Here is a 27,258-nt window from a genome sequence, read left to right as displayed (position 1 = left end):
CTATTTTAAAAAAATGTTTTTTACGTTTCTGGTAAAGCAGTTCAGACATTTCTGTAAATGAGATTAGGGGAAAATATCTTGTTTTGCCCATGTTAAAAAAATGCCTTCATCTGTTTCACTGCGACGCTCTAGTGCCTCCAAGCTTTGCAACAGGGACTTCAATTTTAGCACCCCTTTGTGTCAGGGATGTATCTTTTTGCTGTCTCTGTGAAAATTCATTCAAATTAAGCCTAGTTATTAGCCTCTGAAATATTGCAGTTTGCACATGGCTCCGTAGAAGCTTCTTAGAGTTTGGCAGATAAATTCTCTGAAGCTCCCATCTGCAAACACTGCTTTTTCTGATAGAAGAAAAACAAAATAAAGCTACGGAAAACAAATTTAAAACAGAAGAAATATTTATTTCTAATGAACTAACAACACTGAAAATGCCTGTTAAAAAGCTAAATTTCACCAAGGCAATCTTGACTTTGCTGTGTTTATCTACAGAAGTTTCTTCCTCCCTGAGCAAATCTTTCTTTTGCTCTGTCTGCTCCCAGATTTAGTAGGAAACAGACATATCAACCCTAAACTGCATATGACTCAAAATGTTATAAGTATTTAAAAAAAACTGGGCTAACCCAATGGAATGTTTATTCATGCACTAACTGGGACATATTGCTTCTCTTAAAATGGATTAAACTTGCTCCTAAATAAAGATGAGCAATTGTCTAATCTATGTCTTTCGCTAACTCCTTCTCTCCCCCCCACCCCATGATCTTCAGAACATTTTAGAAAGTTCTCCTAAGTTCCTTTGTCAATATTTTCATAATTCTGGAGGAGCCCATCCGGCCATTGTGTCTTACCAATACTCACTAACCAATTTTTCTATTACCTATTCTGGGGTGACACTCTTCCATTCGTTATTCCTTCTGATGCTTAAGGAAAATGTATTTCTGTCATCAACATCCTCTCTCGTGAGCAAACGAAGCAAAGAATTAAATACTCTGCATTGGTAACCTATTTCATCATTAAGATTACACTGGGTAAGGTTCTGAAAAGTGCCTAAACAACTTGGGAGTCTAACTCCTATTTTCAAAAGCCACTTCGGACCCTAAGTCCCACGGAGTTTCAATGAGACTTATACTCCTAAGGGCCAGATTTTCAAAGGTATTTAGGAGTCTAAAGATTTAGATAAGTGTTTAGTGGGATATTTAGAAGTACTTCGGCACTTAACTCACATTCATTTAAATGGGAGTTAAGTGCCTAGGTGCTTTTGAAAACTCCACTACCTGTCTAGCTGCATCTTTAGGTGCCTATATAATCTTGAAAATGTATCCCTAAATGGTGCCTAAATCACTTTTGAAAATGGGTCTCAGGCTCTTCAGAACCAGTTATGTATTTCTGAAAATCTCTTATAGACCTCATCAGTTCTTGACCATTTAACTCTTACATTTTGAAGTTTTTCTTATCCTTTATTTTTGCTCCATTTTAAATTGGGCACTCAATTTCAAATTCTAAAGTTTGCTGCCACCCTTTGCAGCTGAGGCTTTGTGTACATCTCACCTGCCATTTTCTAATATTTATTATTTGTGTTTCTCTATTCATACACAATAACTTTTTAAAAACAATGCATTAATTGCTAGATCTTACATATTGGCCATGAAAATATATAGTAGCCCACTTTGCTTTAAACAGCTCTCATGTTCCCTTTTTCTCCCACACCAAATTTCTTCTACCAAACATTCTGGGAATATTACCTTCTGAAATCTTTTTCCCTTTATTTACTTAGACTCTGAGTCATCCAGATTCTATTCCATTGTTCCTCCACTATAGGGCCTATAAAAAAAATTATTGCGCTCAGAATGAATTCAAATTGACTTGAATACTGTATCATGGATTGGAAAGTGGGCCAAGGACGATAAACTGAGAACTTAACATGTTCAATGCCTGATACGCTCCATTCTTTTTCACCTCTATCCACTATAAGTCAACTGATACCTGTTCTGGGCTATCATCTGGTTTCTGATCGTTCTTCAGGTCTATCTGTCCCTGTCCTTTGTGTTCTTGACAAAATTATGTCTTTGGTAAGCTGGCTCTCAGGATCAGCAGCTTTTTCTTGAAAGGCTCCCACAGCTGACTGGGAACTGATTGCAGATGGCAGAACAGCAGCAGGGATCACCTAGAACGTGCCACTGGCTCAAAAACAGCAGCATATTTCTCAGCATAATCTCCCTATCCACTTAGGGTAGCTTACCTAAAGAAAAAATGAATAAACAAGCCTAAAATTAGAGGGAGACAGACAACGCAAGGACACAATGGGAAGAGAGATGATCACCGAGTCAGCATCAGGTGTACCCTGTGTAGGGATATTGGGCAACCCCAGTAAAATAAGGGTTAATTTGGCTTCGGCTATGCTAGCAAACATGTAGCCCTACAATGAATTACATTTAATTTGCTTATGCAAAATAGGCCCCCCAAATGCACCTTTATTGAGGGGAAGGGGAGAGAAAGAAGATACAATAAATAAAAGAGGCTTGCTCTATTTTTTATATAAATGTTATGTACGGGTAAAAACTCAGCCACAGCCAGTAAAATAAGAGCTTTATTTATTTACTGTCTTGCTTATCAAAAGCACCCAGGAGCTGAATAATTACAAGAGTCATATAGAGATCACATCCCATTAGTTGCGCTTGTCTATTTGTTCTATGAGAGATGATTTTCTCTGATTTCTAGAGTGCTGAGCTACCCAAGTCAGATTTCTACTATTCAGGTGCCTACATCACTGCTTGTTAGACATACAACACAGTAACTCCTCTTAAAAACACATAAGCACATACTCTGAATAGGTGCCAAATGTGAATTTCTCACAAGGAGGGAAAATGGCTCACATGATAGATCTATTGTAAGACCTCACAAAAAGAATGAAACCTATGCCTATTACAATCAAACATTCATTGTAAGTCATTTCAAGTGGCAGGAACTTACTATTTGCAGTATTTTACTCATAACAATGGACACCAGTTTGTTTCATTAATATTTCAGTTAATAAGTGTAACTAAAGAATATTACTGGCAAATCAGCTAATAAACATTTAACCAAATAGCCAAATTCTCCCAGATGCTTAGTGCCCTCAACTTACATTAGAGTGCTAATGCTCAAGCATATTTTGCCAGTCATGTTTTATATTAAGGATACATTTATAAATAACTTAGAAAGGTTAGTACATGATTAAGAGATGTTAACTTGTTACAGACATCAGTAGCTGGGCATAAGCATATTAGCAGACGAGTACACATAAGAACAGCCATACTGGGTCAGACCAAAGGTCCATCTAGCCCAGTGTCCTGTCTTTCGACAGTGGCCAATACCAGGTGCTTCAGAGGGAATGAGCAGAAGAGGCAATCATCCAGTGATCCATCTCCATCATCTGCTCCCAGCTTCTGGCAGTCAGAGGCAAGGGACACCCAGAGCATGGGGTTCCATCTCTGACCATCTTGTTCAAGAGCCATTCATGGACTTCTTGTCCATGTACATATTTAATATATTTTTGAATCCTGTTATAGTTTTGGCCTTGACAACATCCCCTGGCAACGAGCTCCACAGGTTGATTGTGCGTTGTGTGAAATACTTCTTATGTTAATTTTAAGAACAGCTGCCCGTAAATTTCATTGGGTGACATCTTGTTCTTCAGTTATGTGAAGGAGTAAATAACATTTCCTTATTCAGTTTCTCAACACCAGTCATGATTTATAGACCTCTATCATGTCCCCTCTTAGTCATCTCTTTTCCAAGATGAAAAGTCCCAGTCTTTGTAATTTCTCCTTGTACAGAAATTGTTCCATACCCTTAATCATTTTTATTGTCCTTCTTCATACCTTTTCCAATTCTAATATATCTTTTTTGAGATGGGATGACCAGAACCGCAAGCAGTATTCAATGTGTGGGCATATCATGGATTTATATAATGGCATTATTATATTTACTACCTTATTATCTACCCCTTTCCTAATTGTTTCTAACATTGCTACCCTTTTTGACTGCCACTGCAAGTTGAGCAGATGTTTTCAGAGAAATATCCACAGTGTCTCCAAGATCTCTTTCTTGAGAGGTAACAGCTAATTAAGATCCCACCATTTTGTATGTACAGTTGGGATTATGTTTTCCTATGTGCACTGCTTTGCATTTATCAACATTGAATTTCATCTGCCATTTTGTCACCCAGTCACCAAGAAGGTGTTATAGATGCTGCTAAATTATCATTATCAGCCATCTACTGACCTGTTGGATTAAAAAAAAAACTAACTAACCATTTATTAACATTATTAGTTTATAAATGGTTAATATATTATTATTTATAAATGTATTGTTAATATAAAGTGTGACCATTTTTCCTGCTTTTCTGGAGGGGTTCAAAATTTGAAATATTTTAAATCTGTAATTCACATATTTCCAGCAGGTTCATGATCAAGAGCATATCATTACAACTTCCTTGTGTTTGTAGCAAACTGTAATTGCTGACAAACTGTTTTCAAATCACACATTTAGTGGTAAAATGCCCAAAACAGACAGACAGAATGAATATATTTTTGAGGAAAGTGATGATATTTTAAAAGAAAGCACTTTCTCCATACTTCTCAGCAATAATATTGACCTAGGCTTGGATTCTCCCCCACCCCCTCCAGTTCTGACCATGCCTTAAATCACGCAAGTTCCTACCTTGTACCCTGTACTGACGTTATGCCAGGACCCATGATTGCTGATCCACAGTAGGCCAAAGAGGAGACCTCACTTTTCTCATAACGAATAGTCAAAACAAATGAACATTAGCTTCATCTACTTGCGGTAGCTAACGCCCAACACCAAGTGCATTACCCTTTCTTTTGGCACACGTCTTTGTGCTGTAGCTGTCTTGAGAAATGCATAACTAGATTTTCATTTCTACATTATCAATACCCTTCATGAACGAACACACACACACACAGTAACCCAGTTCAAAAAACTGTATACTGCACAGTAAAACCTAAAGGATGAAATAACACACAATCTATCAAGGGATTTTTCATATGCCATCATCCATTTCAATAGTCTCCATTTAGTAAAATATTACTGATGAATATATAGAAGAGATTTAAAGCGTAAAAAAATGTATACTTTAAATGAGTTAAAGCTGCTGAAAAGGCGGCATTTGTTATCCAAATTCAGGGCCTATGATCATTTTGCATTTTGTGGACAACCCAGATTTTTTTTGTGCACATGAAAAATAGTGACATTTGAACAACACTGAAATATCTTCTGAGAACATAAAACAACTGCTTCAGGTTTTTACCTTATTTACAACTTTATGTGGTATTATAACATTAGCACTTTTTTTTTATCCCTTCTAAAATGGTTCTTACAAAAGGTTGTAAGAAAATGAAAAAAACAAACCAAGTGACATATTTTACTATTACATATAACCCGCTGGCCCCACTCCCACATCAACAAGAAAAAAAAAAAAAAACGTAAGAAAAGAAATCCTAAAATTTTCGCCACATTTTTTTGTGTCCGCAACATAAACTGTATTTGTCTACGGACAGCCTCAAAACAGCACTAGATGTCACTTTAAATTTGAAACACCAATATTCAGAGTCCAATGGGGAAAAGTCCAATCTAGATAGGATAAAATGTGAACAGGATCTTGAGTAGGAAAGACCTAATTCTCCAGCATAAATTTATTTTTCAGTAAGTACAATTGTACATGGAAGAAAATGAAAATATGAACTGGAGTTTTAAACACTTCTCAAAGGTATAAAATAAATCCTATTTCACGCTGCAGACCACAAGTATAGTACCTGATTCCCAACACAGACTCAAGAGCAGTAGAAGCACCTATCCTTTTTGCAAGCGGAAGGCTGTTTTTCCTCATTTCCTCGGGTTAGCCTGTCTTTTATAACAACAGTGCAAAATTGGTAAACATAAAATCATAATGTCAGCGCTAAAGAAACAGGCTGGGTATTGTGTGCGCACTGCAGGCATTTTACTTAAGTCTGAAATAAATAATTTGGGTCAAATCCTCAAATGCCTTATTAGGAAAGAGGAAACATGCCATGAACGTCTCAAAAAAATTGTAGATCTGGCCAGGAGCAATACTGAGTTCACAAGAGTTTGCTCCTGTAGAGCCACAAATATAAAGCCGTTCCCACCTGTGCCAGGCCCTGCTGATGCTGGGTCTGTCTAGCTGCGATGAGCAGCAAGTATTCTGTTGGAACATCCTCCGTATTTGCGACAAGAGGCAGGACCAACCACTCCAATTTGCATCACGGTAGGCAGGAAATATCTGCTGCAGATATGGGTTTTTTTTTTGGCAGTTTCTCTTTACTGCACATAAGCAGAAATGTCCCTCGCTTAGTCTGAGACTTCTGCACCCGCATCAGTGCGTTCAGCGATTCAGGACAAAGCCCTTTTGTAAATATTTTCAAAGCTCTAATTAATCACTGCTTGACAAATAATAATTTCTGCCCAAAAAATTAAATTACTGTGCGTTCCCTGAAACTAATATTTAAATGTCAAAATGATGCTGGTTCTGGGCCCACAGTTTAACGTTACTGACTGAAACTATCAGCCCAATCTTCTAAGTAGCCCAAAAATACACGCTACAAGAACGCACAGCAAAAATTATAATATATCTCAATGATGAGCCACCTCATTCTTTTTTTTAATAAAGCATTTCTGAGTTTAATTCAATTATATAACAAGGGGGAAACATATGAAAAACATAGCTAGCACCACTTATATATAATCCTCACCTCAAACTTCTGTCTGAGTTCTACATTTCCATCATCATCAGCTTCTGGAATTGGGACATTGTAGTATTCACCTTCTTCTTGATTAAGCAACTTGTACCTGTGGAACACATGGGGAGCAGGGGATGGGCCAAATTAATTTTACTTCTCTTTAAAATAATGATTTAGTATCCTATATGTGGCCTGTCTGAAATATAGGACGAAATCCCATCCCTACTGAAGTCAATGTCATCATTCCCAGTCATGTCAATAGCGCCAGAATTTCAACCACTGTCACAATAGTGTAGTAAAACTATTTTATAAGGTTTATAGTGGACATGTAATTCATTAAATGAGACAAGGACCTGACAAGATGTTGTTTTGTAAAATCAGTCACTATACATTTCTGAGCAGGGTTACACTGACCATGATATATTTACTGTTATAGGCTTGCATATTCAAGATCAAAAACACGCCCACATTGCCAAATTCTGCTCTCAGAATTGAGTTTGCAGCACTGGCTGGTTGCAGGAGGAGTTTCACACACACATTCAAATGCAGGCTTTTGCTTTTAGTATTTTAATTTTGGGGGGATTATTTATAATTTAACTGCTCCGTGTTTAATTTAATGATCCATGAATTTACAGCACAAGAAATTATGCAAAAAGCATAAGGAAAGTCTTGGGGTTGAAAATATTGCTATGTAACTTTTTAAAATTTCCTCTTTCTCTAAGGCACCTCTTACCATCCACACGCTGGCATTTTCATAAGCTCTGACACCCCAAATGATAGAGATCCCATGAAATCATTTCTAGTTGTTCGATCCCAGTCCCAAACTTCTATAGATAACCGTCGATCTTTGTCCGTAGGTTTCAATTTACTGCAAAAAGGAGAGAAAAAATTAGAAAAAAATTGGCATGTTTTAAGTTTTCAAAAGTACAACTCAATAAACCATGCAGTGCTACATAGATAACATAGCATTACAAAAGAATTTAACTTACAATGTAAATGACTCATTCCAATGTGGGTTTAGAGTGGAACGGATAGTTTTTGTTTTTTGTTTACTTTCATTCTTAGGGTCAGGGATAAGTTTCAGCTTCACATATGGATCTGAAAGTCCATTTGGATCCATAGGGATTAAGTTTTTTGCTTCTCGTACTGCAAATATAAAATGTATATATGTATTATGCATCTATTAACAGAAGAGAAATAGCTTAATGCTATTTAAATAGCACTACAAAACATTATTAACAGAATAATAACGTTAAGTCAAAGGTAAGAAAAATGTAAGTTACTGATTTTAAGCTGGTTAGAAAATAAAACTAACAAAAACCCTATGCAGATCCACGAATGAGATCAGGTGAGTGGACAAAACTTTGACTGCTGTGGGCTGAGGTTCATTTATGGATATTTGCTTCTATCCTGAGCATGGCAGGACGAAATGGTCGGTGAGTTAGACAATGCACATAAAACACTGGCACACAACAAAGGTTATTTTCTGCCCATGGTATGATTGTTTAGCATCCAAACCGAACACAAAGAACTTCTAAGTTGGTAACTATTCTATGTGCCTTTATTAACTTGGACAAATAGCAGCACTGTATTACATTTTGCTGCACTTGCAAACATGAATAAAAGGAGAATTTAAGAAGTCTGGGAACACAGCAAACAGATGTATTGTTTGTTCGATTTCTGAATCACAAGACCCACCTTATTGCACTCAGCAGCCTACAAGAACAGGATACCTTTGCAAATGTTGGTACCTTGACTACAAAAAGACGTTAAGTTGCTGCCATGAAACAGAGGGCTGAGAAGAGCATCTTTTAAATTCTGTAACAGTTTGAAACTGGTACATATACAGTGAAGGGGATGTTGGATAAACTGTAATTGATTTAAGTTCAGAAGGCATTATAAATGCAGTTGGATAAACCTGCAATATCTATGAAGCCAGGTGTCAGGGGCTATTTTACTTAATGTATTTTTAAAGTAATCTGTATGCTCAATTATATAACCACAGGGTTGCTTATTTTGGTGCTTAAACAGCCTGCTAACAGGGCCGCAGGTACCTGAATTGTGAACAACAGATTTCACAAGCATGTGTTGCATTGTGGGTAAGCTGTACACATTTTATAATAATGGAGAACGTACAATGTTAAACTCTCTACAGACTAGATATTCATGAAAATGTTAGATGGAGCCACTACAAGAATGGGAAAAGGCATGTCAGAAACTTAGATCAAGGTTACTATGCTGTTTTAATTATCTCAAGTTCCACAAGAAAGTTGTGGTTGCTTCCAATTTTCTGATATGGGGGTGGGGGGAGCACAAACGTGCCCATTTTGTACTTTCTAGATTCTGAATTAACACCCCATATGGTATTGATCCCAAACAGGTGTGTTAGACAGATGAGAACAGTCTATAGTCTGCACACAGGGACATTCAAGTTGGGGGTCTCACAAGGCCATACCCTGAGAGGTGTCGAGCAACTGCTGACATCAGTGGGAACTGATGCATTCATCAGAGGATCAGTACACCCAGATTTTGGTCCACTTGTGACTGCATCAGCAGCAAGCCTTAATTAAACAGTCCAGCAGCCACAGCAGAGGAGTGCTTTAAATTAATGAGCAAATGTATTAACTGAAATTCTCCTCTGTGCAGAAAGCCGTCACAAGGCCAATGTGCCATGAAAGTCATGCTATCTGGAGTGTCTAAGTGGGGCTTAAGTGGTACAGCAGCTTTGTGTTGGCCCTCAGACCAGGGGTGAATTTCACCCCATTGAGAAACTGTCCACACCCCCAAACTTGCCACTTTGTGCTGAACTCTAATTAACATTAATGCAGGTTCCATTTGTGGAACAATCGCAGAGCTTGCAACAGAGATCCACAGGACGTATCACAGAGGACAATTTGGGCCTTTCAGTTGCAAAGCAAACTGTGGGCTGAATAAGCCTATCCAAACCAGAAATATAAACAATGGCTTGTACGTATAAAATTTTGCTCACTGGAGTAGCCTTCTGAGCTACACATTTCACGGTCCTGAGAGCTCCATAGTCCCCAGAACTGCTCTGACTTATACTCAGTCTGCCTATGAGCTCCGAAGGGCTATGAACAGCCAAGAACAGCTGCAGTGCAGCGGTGTTCTGGCCTTGGCTTCTTCCTCTGAGCCCGTCCCTTGGGGCTGCAAGGGATGCTGGCGTAGAGCTTTTCTGCCAGTGGTACACCATTCCTGAGTGGGGGGGGGGGGGGGGGGGGGCGAGAGGGGAGGAGGAGAGCAACTGCTTTTAAGACACTGGAACGGCATAAAGAGGCCTCAAGGCAATGGAGACTCTTGCCTCAAAACTAATAACCCTTATTTCTTATTTTAAATATCTAAATTCAATTTGTCGTCTTTCAATGCAGCAGAACATTCCATTTCCAAGCTCTGCCACATGCATGACAGCGTTCTGTCTTGAACCAAGAGAATTCCCACTAATTCCAAACCTCACATACTAAGATGGCAAAATTTTCCTCAAATATTTTAATAAATAAGCAAGCAACGGATTTTCTTTAACTTAACCCATCTGTTTCTGTCTTTAACTTTGTGTTTTAAAAATTAATATTATATTCTCCCACCCGATTTCACAAAATGGTAACACTTTGCTGTGAATATAGTTAAACTACACTAACAGGTGTATAATTTCCTGGTATCCACAACCATTGCTTCTCTTTCTTTGCCTTTGTTTGTTGAAACGACTGAAGACACACGCACTGGCTTTAGAGCAAAATAATATAAAACTGCTTAGTATGCAGCCGTTATTTGACCCTAAGTTTGAACCGGGAACTTCTGAAGAAGAATCTTGTGATATATTGATTCTAAGTGAATGTTTCTTGATTTCTTATAATAATTAATGTATTTCATAAACTGAAGTTTAGAAGCTCTCTGTCTGACCCACATGCCTGATTAGAAAGCTATTTACAGTAACTAAACCTATCCAGCGCAGCAAATATTTACAGTGGTTGTGTCTGTCTGCTTTAGGATGCTCCTACTATAGAGATATCTGTTTACACTAGGCTTCATACCATCTATTTGCCATTGATGCTACCACCAGTCCAGCTCCAATGCTGATAGCAACAGTGGAAGCTGGTGGCTGCCCAAGTTTTAACCACAATCTTCTCTAACCCTGCTTGGTGCAGATCTATATGACACAGAAGCATATTCAACTCCACCAGAGGGAATGATAGCATCAAGTGGTAGCAAAGGTGGGAAATTTTAGGCAAGAAATACTGGGGGGGAGACAATCTTTCACTACAGCTGAAAATCCACACTGTGGTCCTATATGGGCATATTTTCATTTGACTTGCATACCAAATGTTAACTGCTCTGAGACATCAAATGTGGCAAGAACACATCTGTTGAGCTGACTGTATTGTGTTTCTGCTTTGGAATTTAAAAATTGCACATCTTTAGATTTTTAATTTAAATACTTCATGTTAATCATTTAGCCGGTGTTGAGATGTTTTACTTTGCAATTCACCAGCTGTCAAGCACAGATAAGAATGAAATCAACACAGCTTAACATGTCACATAATTTCATGTAAGTTCACAATACTATTAACTCATTATGCAATTTATTTACTTAGAAGCTAGAGGTGCAATATTTGGAAAATAACCAGGCCCAATAATTGAAATGCTGGGGATACCTTTATTTTCTAAACATTATCACAAGCTGTAAAGGAATTTATAATTTTGCTGTAGGCTACAATTTGGTTTTACAGGGGGCCTTTCATTAATAACATATCCCTAAGTGTTTTGTAGAAATTGAGTTACTGTAGATATTGTAACCAAGTGACTTTGTGCATTCGCCCTTTGCCTTCACAGTCATGGATATTAGAAACTATTTTATCTAGCCAGGACACGAGGATCCTGGAATGTAACCAGAGTCAAGGAAAGGAAATTTTGTTTTAACTTATCTCATGTCACAGCATCCTCCAAACACTGAATTGCATTGTCAGATTCTGAGTATAAGATGAAGTACCACCTAGGACTTGAACCTATGACTTCCTGGCCTAGCTGTTAGAATGGTACCATCTGAACCACCCAAGCATAATATAATACGTTGTTTACTCTCAATATTCACAGAGCTGGAAGAGGACAGCTTTCAGCAGTGTCCAGCAGTCAAATGACTCGCAAACTATGGCACCATTTTCAGAATAGGATCTGTTTTCCTTCTGAAAATAAAGGCATGATTGTGGTGGATTTACAACTGTGCACTGCTGCTGTCAAATAGAAAACAACATAAACAATGACAGAAAGACCCAGTACGGATGTCAGAGTAAAGCACGGTGAAATGCAGAATTATTAGCTAACGTGACACAATAGTGCCATTATCCTAAAGTATTAAAGGTGCTATACAAAGTCAAACAACAATTTTATTCAGTACCATGTTTGCACAATATACACTCTTCAAAGTAGTAAAAAATATATACGTTTTTGAATATTTGTCAACTAATAAGAAAACTATATGAGCTATTTAAAATGTCAGGGGGTGTGAAATGGGCCACTGTGTAAATATCAGCTGACAGGTGTATTTGTATATTGTATTTATACTACTTGCTTAAAATGAATGACAGCGCTTGCCCAGGTGAAATTTTACTTTTTACAATACTTGTACATATCACACAGAAAGCAATAAAACGGACAGCACAGTCAAATGATCTGCTACTACATTGATTAAATCTCTATTAATTTACAGGATCCAAATGCATGCTTACGGCTGATAAAATGGCTGAGAAAATGTTAATTGAATAAAACAAACTTATGTGAAAAATAAATGTCCTGTTTAGAAAGGCAGTGTAGTCCCACGGATACAGCACTAGATTGGGAATGAGGAAACCTGAGTTTCAGTTCTGGCTCTGACACTGACCTCCTGCCTCACCCTGGGCAAGTCACTTTGTCTCTCTATGCCTGAGTTTCCCCTCTTAGTTGATTGTAAGTTCTTTGGAGCAGGAACGGTCTCTTTCCACATGTATGCATTCCACCACCTGGTACAATGGGCCTTTTGGAACCTGACACTAAGGCAATACAAATAAGTAATGATAATGTTTATCAAAATGATGGCATGAGAAAAACAAATCAACCCACTAAACTGTAATTAGCAGTATCTTTTCAATTTGGGGGATAAAAGCTCTTCCACCCTAACTTCCATCACATACCTCTGCTTTTCTTTAGAAGAGAGCTCAAATTAATGAATTGTATTTTACAGCACCACCAGAGAAAGTTAATAGAGATGACACTGGATTGCATAAATGTATTAAACAATTTCAAAGCAATTTACCCATGATACTAGCACAATCATTAAGTGTATAATAAGTAAATTAAATAAATGCTTATACAATGCTTTAAATATTCAGAGCACTTAATAAACCCACACAATACTCCTGTGAAGTAAGCACTTATAATTCTCATTACACAAATGAGGAAATGAGCACAATAGAGCCCTGATTCTGCAATGTATTTAAGCACATACTTAAATGCTTTTGTGAACTGGGGCCTAAATGACTTATCCAAAGCCAGCATCAGTGTAAGAGCTGAGATGAGATATCAGGAATTCCTCGCTCCTAGTCCCTGGGTACAGTATGCAGCCACTCTTACCTTTGTATCTTATCTGCCCAACTAACATGGTTGTTCGTACGGGCCCCATCATCTCAGGATCTGAGAACCCAGCATAAAATTAACAATATTTCTCTTCCTTCCCAGCCAGTGCAACAAATAGTCTGATTAGCTGATAGATTTTTGCCTGTGTGAGCAAGAGTGTATGTTGTGTGTCTGTGTGCGTGAAGAAATTATCAAGGGAAATCTAAAGTTGAAATAAATTGTGCATTTAATTCTGGGTGTAGTCTGTTCTGTGCTCATTGTTCTCTCTCGCGACAGTGTCACGTTATATGGCCAGCTGCTCTGAAAGTTCCGTCTCCTGCACTTATGAGCCTCCCGCTATTGACTGACAGTTTTATTGTTCTAGAAGATAGCTGTCCTGAGGGGAAAAGGCTGCAGAGGGAGAGGTGATCTCTTAGGTAACAAGGGCCAATCCCATGGACAGCTTTGACTATCAACACAGAGGCCTTGAACTGGACTCTGTATTTAGTGAGGAGTCATTGAGCATGATGGGAAATGGGGGGTGTCACACACACTGGGTAGGTTTTGAATGTTCACATACTAAAATTGTGATAGGAAGAGAGCTATATGCTACAATAAATGAGCAAATGTTATGCTCGTGCTGCATATTTTGAATGCAATACATAAAGTGTCCATTTGGAGGAACTGTGGGACAACAATAAGTCTCAAGGTAAAACAGATAACCTGACTGAAATCAGCATCCGAACGGGAAAGGAATCATATTAACCTGGTCCCAGGTTTGATGTTTACCATTTCTTTTACATTTTCGTTTATGTATGTTTTAAAATTATTAAAAGAGAAAAAGATGTAGAAAACAAAAAGGTGCCACATAGGGTACAATCCCATTTATTCAACTATATTTTTAAGTTAACTGCATTGGAAAAATTAGTCATAATTGTTTCATAATATAAATTAAACCACTGGGTGGTTTAAACCAACATACTTTTTGCAACTTGACACATTCTGGATGTGCACACATCCTTTCCTGTGTGTCACATAAAGGCATGGCATTCTATGGGAAGGGAAGAGAAGATTCAGGCTTCATCAGCCTCTGAGGTTTTCAGAAAAATGAAGCACCTCTTATTGTGATCGGCACTATATGAGAACAAACAACTGAATCTCCACATACAAATTAGCTTTCCAGATAGACTATTTTAAAAACAATATTTTAATTGAGCAAGCTATATTTAAATGATAAAGTATTTTTAAAAAAATAACGCTTTTAGACTTTTTTTTTGCCATACTCTAACTAGGAAAACGGATCAAAATTATAAGAAGCAACACGTCCAAAAAAGCCTAAATCTTGAGAGGTGCAGAGCATTAACAAATCCAGTGAGAGTCGTAGGTGTTCAAACACCACTCAGAATCAGGCCCCCAGTCCTTTATCTCAGAATCATACAACTGGAAGGGACCTCAAAAGGTCATCTAGTCCAGTCCCCTGCACTCATGGCAGGACTAAGTATTATCTAGACCATCCCTGACAGGTGTTTGTCCAACCCGCTCTTAAAAATCTCCAATGATGGAGATTCCACAACCTCCCTAGGCAATTTATTCCAGGGCTTAACCACCCTGCCAGCTGGGAAGTTTTTCCTAATGTCCAAGCTAAACCTTCCTTGCTGCAATTTAAGCCCATTGCTTCTTGTCCTATCCTCAGAGGTTAAGAACAATTCTTCTCCCTTCTCCTTGTAACAACCTTTTATGTACTTGAAAGCTGTTATGTCCCCTCTCAGTCTACTCTTTTCCAGACTAAACAAAGTCAATTTTTTCCATCTTCCTTCATAGGTCATGTTTTCTAGACCTTTAATCATTTTTGTTGCTCTGCGTAGGGAGATACTACTCTTATCTGAAAAGATTATTGCTCTTGCAAGTAACTTAGGCAGCATATATTCACCATATATTCTCTATACTAGGCAAAAGTCCGTTCAAATGAATGAAATATCTGCATCACTGACTTCATGACTTTTCAGCATAGAAATAATGGATATGTTGAATGAGTGGATAAACTGTTCCACAATAAGATGCTAATCACATGATCCACAAACATAATATGTGCTAAGAGCAGTACTTAGTCCACAGAAACTTGTCCCATCAATTCTTACTTTAAAAAGTAAACTGAATATATAAAGATAATTTTTTTTAAAGTAAAGAGTAGACTTCCCCTGGCACGCGTGTAGTAAGCTGCAGCTTGACAGGAGTTTTGCATCTCTATCTATGCTCCACTTAACAGTTGTTCTTACTGTTGGCTGCTGGACTTCTCCAGGACTGGTGTCAGGATGTCCTCAGTGGAGGTCCTATGTCTCTAGAACTTATTCTTTCTTGTATTCTGCCAGAGTCTAAATTTAGCTTCCTTGTACCAATCCCCTTCTCTCCTCCATTTAGAGGTATCTGAGGAAAAAGGCACTTGGGAAGATGAGATGTGTGCTGTTCCCACTCCTCTCTACAGGTTGCAAGAATAGTAGGGAAGTCTGGAAGGCAAGTGGGAGGCTCTGAATGAGACACCGATTGCTTTCTGTAGCCAGGGGCGGCTCTACCAATTTTGCCGCCCCAAGCAGTCGCTGCCGAATTGCCGCCGAATTGCAGCCACAGGACACGGACTGCCGCCCCATTCTAAATGCCGCCCCAAGCACCTGCTTGGAAAGCTGGTGCCTGGAGCCAGCCCTGTCTGCAGGCCACCACGTTAACTCTGGCTGAGAGGACTTTAAAGTTGGGGAAGGGATGACTCCAGCTTTGTGGCAGTTTTCCCCATTCTCCGCTGCTCCTTTTCTCTTATCAAATCTTCATCCATGAGGCAAGAGGCAGGGGAAAGATAAAATTTCTCTTTCAATCCTTGAAGAAATGAGCCCTTGTTACCATAATTTACTGTAAATGCTGCTGAAATGCCCAGGGGGGATTAAAGTTGGTACGCTGCTCTTAACTGAATCATTGTAGTAAGATATTGTATGGTCATTAGTATTCTGAGGACTCAGCAGGACAGGAGTGAAATGGGATAAGCGAAGGATGGAGCAGCAGCCTTCAGTATGAATCTCTCAAGCTAAACATAATTCTTTAGCTCAGTATATGTAATTTTAGTAATGTGCTGATAGCTTTGGAGCTTGGACAGTTCCGGCCTCTGACAGAAACAATTTCTTGACTTTTATTCCTAGAGTCTAATATGAGACAGGTGAGGAGCTGAATAAATGATATTTGCCCTGTACAGGATGTACACTATTGGAAAGTTTTCATTAAAACTCCTGTGAACACCCCTGCGCAGTAATTTTTAACAGTGTTCTCACCCTAATTCTCTGGGTTTAAATTCTACCTAGGGATGCTTAGCATGAAATGAAGCCGAATTTCCAGTGATTAGTTACATTGATGCAGAATCATTCTCTGAGGCTTAGATACGGAGAGCTCCCTGGAGAAAGAAATAACTGAATAGCCTCGGCACAGGCTGCTGATCTAGGAGGCAGCACTGTTAGCTAGGGACAGGAGAGTAAGTTGCAAGACTATTTCTTTCCTACCCGTCACTGCAGGAAACACTGAATGGGGAGAAAAAACAAAAAACAACCTTCCAGAAACAATAAAGGAGGAGTTCAAAGATTAACTGGGAAGGAAAAGACGTAACTATCTTCTAAACACAGGCTGTTAAAGAAAAAAATGTCATTATCTTGCTCTTTCTTGTTTTAAGAGATCTGGCCTATCTGTATTTTTGTCTGCATAATTAGTACCCTTTGACATCTTTTTTCAACTGATCAAGCATTTCTTTTCTTGAGGGAACAGGATGATGATACTTGCACTGAACAGAGAGCGTAAAGAACTACCATCTCATTGGTCCACCTCTTTGATGACATCCTATTTTTAACAAGACAGGTCAGGTTCCTGTAACTGGGGTGTCAGGATGCAGAAACAACTCCCCTCTCCATTAGAAGCATGATATTGCATATGTGGTTAAAACAGAATAAGCCAAATGGAAAATATCCCTAAGAAAATGAATTAGGAGTCTTTTTTGGAGACCACCTGTCAATCGGCGTTCATGCTGAGGAAGCCACAGTTTAACTAAAAAAACAAACGCACGCACTTCCTTCTCTCCTTTGTGTGACCCTTTACAAGCTTGAATACTTGAACGATACGAGGAGGAAGTGTTCTATTTTACAAGGTAATAATAAAGTTCTTGAGATGCTAAATAAGGAGACCAACAATTATCCTGATAATGGATGGAGATAACTCCGTAGGAGAAAATGGTACCTGTGCTGTAATAGCATCCTTCTTTCACGGGACCAATATAGGAAAATATTCAATGGAATACGTATTCTCTCTTGCACTTCCAGTTCTGCCTGTCACACTTATTGGAGCAGAGTTATGGTAGCGGTCAGCAGAATAGTATTAATAAGAACAGAACAGTATTAATAATTCATACTTTAGTAATTATCCTTTCCACTTCTCTATGAAGACTTTTTATGAAAGAATACAATAACTGTTTTACAAACACTAGCTAAAGAAGCCTCACTACTCTACCATGAGAAAGGTAAGCATGTATCCCCATTTATAGATGTATAAACGGAGGTACAATCTTTTCCAAGGCCACAGACAAGCTAATTATTGAGTTTGAATTAGAACCCAAGAATGTCTTGGCCCCCAGACGTCTGATGAGATTGTGCTTTTCTCTAACTGCTTACCAGGCATATGACAAGCCTTTACAGCCTGCAAGACTCGTCTATTAGCAACATTTGTTTTGCTTTATAGTCCTGTACTTGTATTCTATTCATGTGAAGAACAAATGCACTTGCAAAACTGCTCTATTGTGACCTTCTCTCACAATTATCACATTGAAATGTTTGCCCTATGGAGCTACTTGCAAAACTCAATTCTATAATCAGCACCAAAATGAACTACTTACGCCACGGTTCTTCTGTGGCAGAGGAAAACAATTCTGTTTCTAATTTCCATGTAGTCCATCACCACTACAAAATCCTGCAATGTAAGGCTTTCCTCTAACAAATGACTATTCCTAGCTACGCTAAATCCTCTGAATAGCCTGTTGGAGAGCAATGCTCACTTATTACTCTCACATTTACTGGATCCTGATGCCATAATGAGTGCGGAATATGAAAATGTCTGTATTTGATAGGCGATCTATCCAACAAGGTATACAAGAGTGATTAATTTTCTTCACATATTAAGGTGAAAAAATAGCTAATTTTAATGTTATCATTTTCTTGGGTCCTTTATTAATATATTCTTTCACGCCAATAAGAAATTTACCATAGTCTCTACTACCCTTTAATAAGAACTTGGAGCTACTGGAGTTTCTCTACTTTAAATTCACACCGAGAAAGATGTACCTTTTTTATTACAGAGCTGGAGATCTCCTGGGTTCTATTATACCGTCTCACTAGAATATATTATTAGTTATCTCCCTTTAAACACTTTCTCTGTTGTAGGATAGGATACCTTTTCAGAACAATGTGAGTTTTGACAGGGAAAGCACTTCCTTTGCAATATGAAATTGCCAGCAGATGATATCAGACCATCAGATCCTTATTCAATTATCTGTGTTCTTCAGTTTATATTTTGAAATACTTCCATAGGGTTATATTAGATGTAGTTTAGTTTGGGCATTTGTGTCTCCTTAAGGAAAGCATTAAGCTACTATTTTATGGTAAAAGCAAACTTACTACTGATCTTAGTGGGAATCACAAGGAAACAGCTTAGAAGAGCTGGCCCACTCTACAATGAGCACAGCAGGCGATGGATGCTGGGATCACCAGAGAAGGTTGAAGAGGTCACCAGGAAGCAAGAGAAAATGTGCAATTATATTCTGTTACAGTACAAATCCCTCTCACATGCAACAAATCTTCTGGGATCACCTTGCTCCATCGCAGTTACCAGCAATTCCCAGTGACAGCTGGGAGTTACAAGCTGGGCAAGTAGACAGATTGCTCACACACATTCATTTTTTAAAATCACAGCTAGTACCTTGTAGGCAGTAATAAAGTAGCAAGTCCTTTATTTCGGTGATACTCTTGGTGCAGAACAATATGAAAGTGATGTTAATGAGGCGGATGCAGAAAGATTCTAATGTGAGCTCACTGCTAACCTCGTCTGAACAGGCTGGCTTTTTAAAATATGGATAAAATGAATGGGAAACCTTTAGAGAAGACAAAGAATTCTCACAAGGACCCAGAAATTAGTCAAAATTCTCCAGGTTTCATCAATGACGTGGCAGAGTCATGTCACTCAGCTGTTTTATGCTTGTAAGTTTTGTGGCTTCCCTAACAAAAACTTGAATGTTCACAGCCACTAACGTAGCTTCTCTTCCATTAGCAAATATTGACTCTAACAGCCAGGAGTAATTTGGAAAATATACAGTTGGAATTAGGGGCGAGGAGAACTCCACTAACTCATAGCAAGGCTATATTACATGGCTGGGCAGCCGTCCACTGCTCCTATCTTCTTCAAAGAACATTCCAAGGCTACTTTTTGCTTTTAATAACACAAGCCTCATATACAAAACTAGTTCCTATATTCTCCATAACTGAGGAACATACACATCCAAAACTGACTACAATGGATGGCAAAACAGTTTTTTTTTAGATTGAGAAGTTTACGTAACATTAGGAACATAAGATGACAGCAAGTCAGTGGCACCCTGGCTCAAAATGAGTGATTATGTCAATTTGGCAATTCTCTGTTATAAGATGCTGTCAAATTCAACTCCTAGCAACTGTTAGGCCAGCGTTTAGAATCTCAGTAATGTGACAATTTTTTACATTTCAGTGTACCACGCAAGGTTATTTTCTCACAACAATTTCCGTTAGTTCAGTATAAAAATAATTTTAGAAAGGAGGGGAAAAAATCAGAAGTCTGATTCAGCCACCTACAGATTCACTCACTGCACAGAATCAGATGGTAAGATTATAAAATGGGATCAGCAAAAAACAGAACAATTCAAGAAAGGAGATGTGCTTTCATATTCATCAAATATATATGTGCTCTGAGTGGAAGTCAATACAATATAACAAGCAGCAGGCTTGGGAATAATAAAAGCATGTTTAATAACAGCAACCTGCCAACAAACCACAATGTTAACATTAAGTTTATAAGGAAAAGGATACATAGAACTAATTGAAAACTATTCAAGAGATTTCCTAAACAAAGAGCAACAACAACAAAAACCCAAGATTTACTGCCTTCAGGTGCATTGAAAAGAAGAAGAGCTCTAAAACCTTTTTGCTTAGTGAACCATGGATTCCAAATTCCAGGCCAGCTGAAACAGAATTTGGTATTAATATTTTAGAACTGCCACAAAGAAGCATACCTTCTGGAATGAAAGGTTAGGGTCAACAAAATGTAGAAAATGCAGTATTTAATTGTAATGTGTGCATAAACTTATAAAATCCAGTGAGCAGAGTAGCAAAGCATTTCATTTGTCAGGACCAGGACATTGCATTTGAAGGAGATGCTGCAACTGCAGACAGCTGTTGAGCTGACGAATATATAAATCTTTCAACTTGCATGCAACACAATTACCCCAATATGCACAAAGCTCCTAAATGAAAATGGAGAATTGTCCTGGCTACTGGTTTCAAATCCACTTCCCCTTGTTAGGTCAACATAACCCTGCAACCAATTTCAATTTCTGACCAATGACAGACGTAATTTTTTGTAAGATCTTTCAATCCAATAGTTGTGTTCAATGCAAGGGATAAGAAAAAAACAAGAAAAAAGAAAAGAGAACTCCTTCTGCCACTCCCCAGACTTTTCACGCCCTCCCTGGAAGGAATGCTAATTGTCCTAGTCTCCCACTGACCTCTCAAACTAACACCCTCTTCCTGAATTTGTAAAACTCATAGGAAGCCAATTTCTACGTATTATCCATTTAAGAACTTTCTAGTTTCCTAAGTGTTCAGATCAATAAAAAAAATTGAACAATACCTTTAAAACATGTCAGGGTTTTCTTCCCACTGAACCTCTAGAGTGGAAATTTTCTTGTTTCACAACCATATCGGTGCAACACTGTCAGACACATTAATCAAAGGGAGCAAATTGTGGACTCATCTACTAATGTATTAAAAGTTCTTTTGTGCGGTCCAGGCTCATCTTTTGATTCCTCTGTTTAGTCTCCAATGTAATTAAAGAAAATTAATTGTAAAGAAAAAATGTAAAGCAATCCAATTAACTGCTATAAATAAATTACTGTATGTATTAATAATATATTGCTGCTCTATAACATTCTCAATCTGCAAAAGTCAAAGAACCTTCACAGTGCCAATGTCTTAAGCCTTCCAGCACCCTTGGGATGCATGAGAGAAAGATTTCAGAGTAACAGCCGTGTTAGTCTGTATTCGTAAAAAGAAAAGGAGTACTTGTGGCACCTTAGAGACTAACCAGTTTATTTGAGCATGAGCTTTCGTGAGCTACAGCTCACTGCATCCGATGAAGTGAGCTGTAGCTCACGAAAGCTCATGCTCACTTGAGAGAAAGAATTATCCTCATTGTACACATGAGAAACTGAGACTCAGAGAGATGAAATGACTTGTCTGAAGTCATAACAGAAATCAGTGGCAGAACTGGGAATAAAAACAAGGTCTTCTACTGACCAGTCCTCCTTAACCACAAGCCCATCTTTTCTCCTCATGGTTTTGGGATCACTTTTAAAATCATCTGCCTTCTACACATACAATAAGAAAGTAGAGAACAATGAATTTGGATTTCACCTACAAAACACATCAGTTTTGTGGCAACCTCATTTCCTACAACTGCCCTAAGTGGTTTGCTTCTTTCCATTCCTAATTGACACCAAACAACAATTTTTGGAAAGACAGTGTTTGGAAAACATGATGCGAAACCTCACTTATGAATCTGATCCAAAGCCACCGCTTTAACTTTTCAGCGCAAGAAAACATTTCCGGTGCTAATTTCATAGCAATTAATATTATCCTTAAAACGATAACCCTATAATTAGAAGCAATTAACATACTGCTGAAAAATGAGCTGCCCTGTCAATGTTGATTTCTCTTCCCATTAAAGCCATGATACTGAAGAAGAGCTTTACAATAATTTGCTTCCACTCTTCTGAGGGGTGCTACTGTTTTGCAGCCTTCCATGACGATTGTGCTCTGTTCATTTTCATGGTTGGTTTCAGATGTGCCAATAAAGCCAACGTGAACTAATCTAGTTAGACTCAAAGATTATTAGGCTTCAGTAACACATTCATCAGAGTGTAGCTGACAAAGAAAAACAGCTTTTGCCTGATCACTAAGAACCCTAAGTCTCATTTTTAAAAATGCTATCCAAGGTCTTCACAAAGAAGAAAGGGAAGTACAGATTTTCACACAACTGGGCACCTCCTGCATCCCATCCACATCCAGTGATTCCGCATCAGAAGAAACTTGTATTTTAACTGTGGCAAACAGGATCCAGAGTGAATCATTCTCCTCCATGGGAGATAAATCACTGCTGAATGCATGTTTAACATTTAACTGAACTCCAGACCAGCGTGTAAAGTGGAATTGGAGCCTTGATGTAAATAACTACATTATTTTCTATTAGGAAAGCATGAACATCTTCTCCTCTATTCCTATTATAATGGTCAAGCTTTGTGCTTTTCTAATAGACCCCAATCTTCAGTGGGCTATGATGAAAGAAAAGCTACATAATGGAAAGTCAAGAGAAAATAATGGCTCAAATTTGGATCATGTAATAGATCAGACTTTGACAGTGTCCTTTAATCTGTACCCAAAGCATTAAACTACATATCTAAAAATATTCAGAAGAGCGCCAATTGCACTTCATATCTTTTTCCTCTGTTTTTTGTATATGACTTGTATGTTACACTGTTAAGCAAAGCAAGGGCTCACTAGGACTCGTCACAAACCAAAGCATTTAAAGCCTGTTCCACCCATACAATGGGTGTGAAACGGTGTCAGCAAATGTCCTGCAAAAGAACAGAGTAGAAGAAAGGCAGGCTTCAAGTTTAATAATTCTCCAAACAAACTCTAGGTCATGCCTCCTGAATCCTCCCTTCATCCTGATCACGAGACAGACCAGAAAGTTTCCTTACTGTGGAAGTAATCCTAATCACTTACCCATGTGGTAATTTTTACAAAAATATCCTGGATTTTCGTAACGTCTGGTCATCCCAGTTAATCTGAGCTGTGGATAAAGACCATGTAGGTTGGGTTGCTGTTTAAGAAATACATATTTTTGTTTACATCCCGATAATGGTAAACAAACATTAAATCAAACCTCAGGCATCTTGGCTGAACATCCAAAAACCTACACTCTGTACCAGAAAGAGCAACATAACTTAAAGCAGTCCAAGAGCCCTTTAGTTATGTCCAGATTTACTCAGTTTTAAACAATTAGAGCAGCAAGGACATCTTCCAGTCAGATAGCAATCTACATCCCCAAAATGCTTTATTAAGCCTCTCCATGAAGCTCCAGTATAGTGCAGTCTGCCAGGGAAGGAAAATGGCTGCTTGGCACTATCTGGTGCACAGCACTCCGCTTAGCTTAGAGTATATGGGAGGTGAAATTTTGTCTAAAACATTGGGGTAATTCCTACACAATTTTTCATAAGTGCCACAAGGTCTGTAATCTCCATACAGACCAACCAGGATCTCTGCTTTTAAGGTCTCATCTTGAAGTCCCCACTAAATAAATTACATAGAATTAAATATATCTACTTCTGAAGGACTGCGGCCATCCTGCCAATGTTCTCCAGGTTCCTTTGATATTTTAAATGCACTGCTTAAGCCACTAGGCCATTGCCATCTGGTTCAGTTCCCACTTCCCCCCAATACTATTCAGAGGTGCAAATTCCACATTAGCAAGTATACATGTGCAGTAGCCCCTTTCCAAACAAAAGCCACCTGAACCTCCTTATTGAATTTCTACGTAAAGTACTCAAAGCCACTTACTCAACAATACTGACTCACAAACTGTAATATACTAAGCAGCACCTCACTAAGGGCTTGGCTACACTTGCAAGTTACAGCGCATTAAAGGAGACCCGGGCGCACTCATTGCACAGCACTCCAGACAAGAAGGCTGAGTATGGTAACAGGACATACGCAAATCTGTGATTTTACCGTTTCCCACCCCACCCCCTTGCCCTTTGTTTCCCAAGCAGTTGTGTTTCTTTTCAATAAATGAATCTTCTTTTCAATAAATGGACTTTTTGGCTTTGAAAACATTCTTTATTATTGCATAAAGTAAAAGATACCTTAGCCCAGGAAAGAAACAGGCACCACAAGTCAGCGTAGCAAACACAGATTCCTACTAACATTGGAACCACTGCACTTCACTCCCATGCAGGGCACCACACATTACTGGTGGCTTTCAGCCTCAAATTGCTCCCTCAAGGCATCCCTAATCCTTGCAGCCCCATGCTGGGCCCCTCTAATAGCTCGGCTCTCTGGCTGTTCAAATTCAGTCACCGGGTGTTGAACCGTTGAGTTCCATGCCTGAGTGAATCGTTCACTCTTCCCTTCATAAATGTTATGGAGGATACAGCACGCAGATATAACCGCGGGGATGCTGTCATCGGCCAGGTCCAGCTGCCCATGCAGATAGCGTCAACGGCTCTTTAAACGGCCAAAAGCACACTCCACAGTCATTCTGTACCGGCTCAGCCTGTTGTTGAACTGCTCCTTGCAGCTGTCAAGGCTCCTTGTGTAGGGTTTCATGAGCCACGGCATTAAAGGGTAAGTGGGGACTCCAAGGATCACAATGGGCATTTTGACTTCCCCTATGGTGATCTTCTGGTCTGGGAAAAAAGTCCCGGCTTGCAGCTTCCTGAACAGGCCAGTGTTCCGAAAGATGCGGGCATCACGCACCTTTCCGGGCCAGACTGCGTTAATGTCAATGAAATGCCCATGGTGATCCACAAGCGCCTGGAGAACCATAGAGAAATACCCCTTCTGATTAACATACTCGGAGGCTAGGTGGGCTGGTGCCAGAACTGGAATATGCATGCCATCTATTACCCCTCCACAGTCAGAGAAACCCATTTGTGCTAAGCCATCCACAATGTCATGCATGTTACCTGGAGTCACGGTTCTTCTGAGCAGGATGCGATTAATGGCCCTGCAAACTTGCATCAACACAATTCCAACAGTCGACTTCCCCACTCCAAACTGGTTAGCGACTGATCGGTAGCTGTCTGGAGTTGCCAGCTTCCAGATTGTAATAGCCACCCACTTCTCCACCGTCAGGGCAGCTCTCAATCTCGTGTCCTTGCGCCACATGGCGGGGGCGAGCTCCTTACACAGTCCCATGAAAGTGGCTTTTCTCATCCGGAAGCTCTGCAGCCACTGCTCGTCATCGCAGACTTGCATGACGATGGGAAACAAGCACTGAGTGGTGGGATCATGAGCCCAAAAGTGGCGTTCCACGGTGGTGAGCATGTCCGTGAATGCCACAAGCAAATTCGTGTCATATGCGTTACTCGAGTCGATATCATCGTTGGAGCCCTCACTGTCACTTTGGATCATAAAGAATAACTCGACTGCCAAACGTAACGTGCTGGCGAGACTTGTAAGCATACTCCTCAGCAGTTTGGGCTCCATTCCCGCAGACCGAAAGGGAAGGCAGAGCGCGCAGCACAAAGAAAGTTGAAAGATGGCGTCAAATGTGGATGGAAGCACAGGGATTGCTCGGATGTGAACTGATACATCACGGGGCATTGGGACAGGACCCAGAATGCCCCACCCCCTCCGCCCCCTTCCCACACGCCACAGCGCCAGAATGGGAAGAGGTGCTCTGTGGGATAGCTGCCCATAATGCACCGCTCCCAATGCCACTGCAAGTGCCGCAAATGTGGCCATGCCAGTGCGCTTGTTCCTGTCAGCGTGGACAGACTGCAGCGCTTTCCCTACTGTGCTCTCTGAAGGCGGATTTAACTCAAAGCGCTCTACACCTACAAGTGTAGCCACGCCCTAAGAAACATCTCACACAACTCCTCTCCCACAACAGCTATCAATGCTGCAGCCTCAAACTGTTTTGCTGACTGAGGCAGCAATGGTTGTTAAGGGCATGGCTACACTTGCAGATGTAGAGCGCTTTGAGTTAAACCAGCCTTCGTAAAGCACAGTAGGGAAAAGGCTGCAATCTGTTCACACTGACAGCTGCAAGCGCACCAGTGTGGCCACATTAGCAGCTCTTGCAACGGCCACAGAGAGCAGTGCATTGTGGTAGCTATCCCAGCATGCAAGTGGCTGCAACGTGCTTTTCAAATGGGGTGGGGTGGAGTGAGACAGGGAGTGTGTTGTGTGTATGTGGGGGGAGAGAGAGTGGGTTTTTGGGGAGCTGAGAGCATGTCAGCATGCCGTCTTGTAAGTTCAGACAGCAGCAGATCCCCGCCCCCGCCTCTCTCTCTCTCACACACAGCATTCCACAATAATGGTTGCTTTGTCTCGGGGCAGATAAGCATGCTGGCTGTCAGAAACAGAGCTTTGAAAGGGCATATCCGCATTCCTGCAGCGATTCCAAAACAATGAGAAAAGTGGCCACTTGACTTAAGGGGATTATGGGACGTTTCCGGAGGCTGATCAGAGTGCAGTAATGCAACACCTCGTTCACACTGATGCCCGGGCATTTCAGCCAAGGCGCACCAAGCGTTAATCTTCTCGCTGAGGTGCAGTGCCAGGAGCGCTCTAGCCGCGGAGTCAGAGTGCTCTACGTGCCTTTCCAGTGTGGACGGGTAGTGAGCTAGGGTGCCTGGGGCTGCTTTAATGCGCTCTAACTCGCATTAACTTGGCAAGTGTAGCCAAGCCCTAAGAGTTTTGTCTATGTAAGGGGTTTATGGGGTGCCACCATAGGTTCCAGTTTTACATTTAACAGCACAAATGTTTTGCAGGCAATCCAAATAGACCACTGTTTGGAAGGA

The 27,258-nt window shown here is 39.7% G+C and overlaps 1 protein-coding gene across 3 annotated transcripts in view; it reads right to left on the bottom strand.

Annotated features, from left to right (window-relative positions):
- Window positions 1-27,258, bottom strand: part of PRKCA (protein kinase C alpha) — a 315,613-nt gene that overhangs the window by 66,591 nt on the left and 221,764 nt on the right. For all 3 annotated transcript variants that reach the window (XM_037914357.2, XM_037914354.2, XM_037914355.2), the window contains 3 exons: window positions 7,742-7,898; window positions 7,486-7,620; window positions 6,765-6,861 (listed from right to left, as the gene is read on the bottom strand). In XM_037914357.2, the coding sequence (XP_037770285.1) occupies window positions 6,765-6,861; window positions 7,486-7,620; window positions 7,742-7,898 (389 nt within the window). The remainder of the gene's footprint in view (window positions 1-6,764; window positions 6,862-7,485; window positions 7,621-7,741; window positions 7,899-27,258) is intronic.

The sequence above is a fragment of the Chelonia mydas genome, chromosome 14, assembly GCF_015237465.2.
Source record: "Chelonia mydas isolate rCheMyd1 chromosome 14, rCheMyd1.pri.v2, whole genome shotgun sequence".
Lineage (NCBI taxonomy): Eukaryota > Metazoa > Chordata > Testudines > Cheloniidae > Chelonia > Chelonia mydas.
Note: the sequence above shows the minus strand (reverse complement) of the source record. Positions and strands in the feature narration are given on the sequence as shown.